The following is a 3,344-nucleotide window of genomic DNA, read 5'->3' as shown; positions in this document are numbered from 1 at the left end:
TTGAATCATTTATGAATATATTTCTTTGTAACCTAAGAGACTAATCCTAGACCAAAAAATTATTAAAAAATAAAAATAGGACTTTTTATTTTAATTTTTTATCTTGATTTTTTTTCTATTTTACTTTATATAAAAATCAGCTTCTTCTTTTTTCTAATTTTTTTTATCTTGACTCAATTCTTTTTTTTTTTAAATGAATCATGCTAAAACTTATCTTTTCAATGAGTCCAATTGTCCCACATAATGTGAAAGTGAAGCAAAAGCTTTTTCAAATATTAGGTATAAGTTGGTAAAGAAAGATCGATCAATCATTCATCGCAATAGCAAAAGCAAACACATCTCTCACTCTCAACAAAGTTGGTGAGCCCCTACAAGTCCAACAACACATCCTCTCTTTTTTATTTCCTTCCAATTTTGACTAAATCAACATAAAAAAAAATTCTGTATCTTTTGTTCTCAATAACATTTGAGACCATGACATCATATCGCATCACATGAATTAATGTTACAAAACCATAATATCATAGAAAAAGAAAAACAGCCTCAATTTTACAAAATCATAACACGAAATTAATTGCTTAAATTAATCAACTTGTTCAAAGTCTTGGCAATATTATTGTAAGTGTTTTGTTTTGTTTGGAGTATACATTTTCACTGCTCAAGTTTACTTCCTTTCACATCCACAACAAACCTATACCTCACATCATTCTTCTCCAATCTTTCAAAAGCTTTGTTAATGTAATCCATAGTCACAACTTCAATCATGGAGGTTAAACCCTTCTCCTTCCAAAACTCCAACATCTCCTCCGTCTCCTTCACGCTCCCAACAAAGCTTCCGGTAATCGTCTTCCTCCCTACACAACACAACATCAATAAAATAAAAACCGTCTTAAATTTTCAGAAATCCTATATATTAAATTTTATATGAACGAGGAGGGTTATTTTTACCTAGCATGACCATAGGTGTGACAAATTGAAGAGGGGTGTTAATAACACCCATCAAGATCAATTTTCCATCAACTTTAAGCAATGCAAGATAAGGCTCAAGAGGGTGACCAACAGGAACAGTATCAATAATATAATCAAGTGAATCAGCAATTTCTTGCATGGCACTTGTGTCTGAGCTAACAACATAATTGTCAGCTCCAAGATCCTCAATTGCTTCTTTCTTCTTCTTATCGGAAGAACTTATCACAGTCACATGGTGACCGAATGCTTTTGCTACTTTCACCCCCATGTGTCCTACACCTCCCAGGCCCAATATTCCACCTCTTAGCCCACTTTGTTTCAGCCCAAAATGTGCAAGTGGACTGTACACTGTCACACCAGCACATAACAATGGTGCTGCTTGCTCTGGTGCCAATCCCTCTGGAATTTTCACAACGAACCTGACAATAACACCCCAAAACACACAATCAGTTAATCACAAGTGTCTGAGTCTGTGTCGGTGCTACAAAGATTATAGATTGAATTGAATCGAATTATTACTTCTGTTCGACGACGGTGGTTTCGGCGAAACCACCCTGAGTGATTTTTCCGTCTGTATAAACATCATTGTAAGACCAGATCTTCTTGTTACAATATTGTTCAATATCCGAATCACAAGCCCTGCAGTTTTTGCAGCAACCAACAAGAAGTCCAACTCCCACAATTTCTCCTACACTGAATCTGGTGACATTTGATCCCACCTCTAGTACCTCACCAACCACTTCATGCCTGTTTTTCAAAAATAAATCTCAATCATTAAAATATAAGAAAATAGTATCGGACACAGACATGTCTTTGATCAAAAGTGTAACCATATGTGTAAGGGACCCAGACAAATCTTTGATCAGGAGTATAACCATATGTGTAAGGGACACCAGACAAGTCTTTTGGTCAGAAGTATAACCATGTGTCTGTATCAGACACCAGACACATCTTTGATCCATCCAAAAGTGTAACCATATGTGTGTCAGACAGTGTAACCATATGTGTATCAGACACCAGATAAGTCTTTGATTAGAAGTATAACCATATGTCTGTATCGGATACCAGAGACACACGAGAGTTCAGACATGTAATTGATGAGAAGTAAATTAACGTACCCGGGAACCATGGGATAATTGGACATGCCAAGATCATTTTTGATTTGGTGAAGATCAGAATGACAAACTCCACAGTAATAAATTTTGATGTAGACATCATCTGCTCCTGTGTTTCTGCATGTTTTCCAAGCATAACAATATGAATAATAGTCACATAAAAACTAAATCATATGAGATTTTATTTATTTGCAGAATAAAATACTAGAATTGAGATTGACCTAAGAGTGTAAGTATAGGGAGTTAGAATTCCGGAAGGGTCGGTTGCAGCCAATCCAACTGTTGTCCTTTCAGCAGCTTCAAGGCTACCCATTCTTGAGAACAAAAAGATGAAAAAGTGAGAGAGAGAGAGAGGAAATAGTGCAGAGTGTATGTGGGTTTGGTTAGTGGAATGATAAGATGCGTATATATAAAGGTGTTGTGTGGGGTCTCATGGTGCGGTAGGTGAGTTTAGCTGGATTTTTATCGACGAGAATATTGCAAATTTTCTCTACCGTTGATCAAGAAAGTTTGTGAGGATAACTATTCATATTGTGGCATCTAATGGTCCAAAATCTGTATTCCCACAGTGGGTACACAATATAAAATTACAACATATATGTTAAAATTAGAATTATTTCTCAACAAACCCTTATTTGTATTATTATGTTTGTCTCATCGTTGTCGGTAAATAATATATAGATCATCCACTTTAGTTGATTGATCTTATCTGGATTAATTTAAAAGATTAAGTGATTTATTTCTTTTCTTAAAAAATAAGATTTACCATTTATTATAATATATTATGTTCTCTCATTCTATTTATAAAAAAAATTGACTTTTAAATTCATTAACTAATCATATATTTTTGTTTATTATACCGTCTAAATACATTAATAATTTAATAAATATAAAATGTAAATTTGTTCTCATATATAAAATTAAAGGGAGTAAAAACTATTCTAAATTTTTCTAGATTTTATTATAATATTTTATAAATATTATGATATTTTTATTTAATACTTAAAGAAGATTATTTAAAATTTATTAAATAATTAATATATTTGAATTAAATATAAATATAATATATTACTTATTCAGTAAATTTAAAAGATATTATTTTAATAATAAAAAAATAAGAAACACTTTCTAATTAATAGAATAAAAAATGTGTGACAAAAATAATAATTACTTGAACTATACCATATAAATTTTTTGTTGATAGTTGTATGTATTAAAGGAGTATAAATATGAAAATTTGTGTTTAATATTTAAAAATAA

General features: G+C 31.8%; 1 protein-coding gene across 1 annotated transcript; it reads right to left on the bottom strand.

Annotated features, from left to right (window-relative positions):
* Positions 1–375: 375 nt before the first annotated feature.
* Positions 376–2,484, bottom strand: LOC127097911 (probable cinnamyl alcohol dehydrogenase). The gene is made up of 5 exons (XM_051036397.1): positions 2,306–2,484; positions 2,088–2,201; positions 1,489–1,716; positions 949–1,388; positions 376–854 (listed from the first exon to the last, which is right to left on the bottom strand). Exons 1-5 carry the CDS (start codon positions 2,395–2,397, stop codon positions 652–654), a joined length of 1,077 nt encoding a protein of 358 aa, XP_050892354.1. The 5' UTR covers positions 2,398–2,484; the 3' UTR covers positions 376–651.
* Between the last annotated feature and the right edge of the window lie 860 nt (positions 2,485–3,344).

Source organism: Lathyrus oleraceus, chromosome 6 (assembly GCF_024323335.1).
Source record: "Lathyrus oleraceus cultivar Zhongwan6 chromosome 6, CAAS_Psat_ZW6_1.0, whole genome shotgun sequence".
Classification (NCBI taxonomy): Eukaryota; Viridiplantae; Streptophyta; class Magnoliopsida; order Fabales; family Fabaceae; genus Lathyrus; species Lathyrus oleraceus.
Note: the sequence above shows the minus strand (reverse complement) of the source record. Positions and strands in the feature narration are given on the sequence as shown.

What these genes read in the sequence shown, in the direction of transcription:
- LOC127097911 (XM_051036397.1), bottom strand. Translation starts at nt 2,397, where the DNA reads ATGGGTAGCCTTGAAGCTGCTGAAAGGACAACAGTTGGATTGGCTGCA. An exon ending in ACCACCGTCGTCGAACAGAA is followed by an intron (nt 1,389 to 1,488) that starts GTAATAATTCGA and finishes TGTTATTGTCAG; the next exon opens with GTTCGTTGTGAAAATTCCAG. An exon ending in CACACCTATGGTCATGCTAG is followed by an intron (nt 855 to 948) that starts GTAAAAATAACC and finishes TGTGTTGTGTAG; the next exon opens with GGAGGAAGACGATTACCGGA.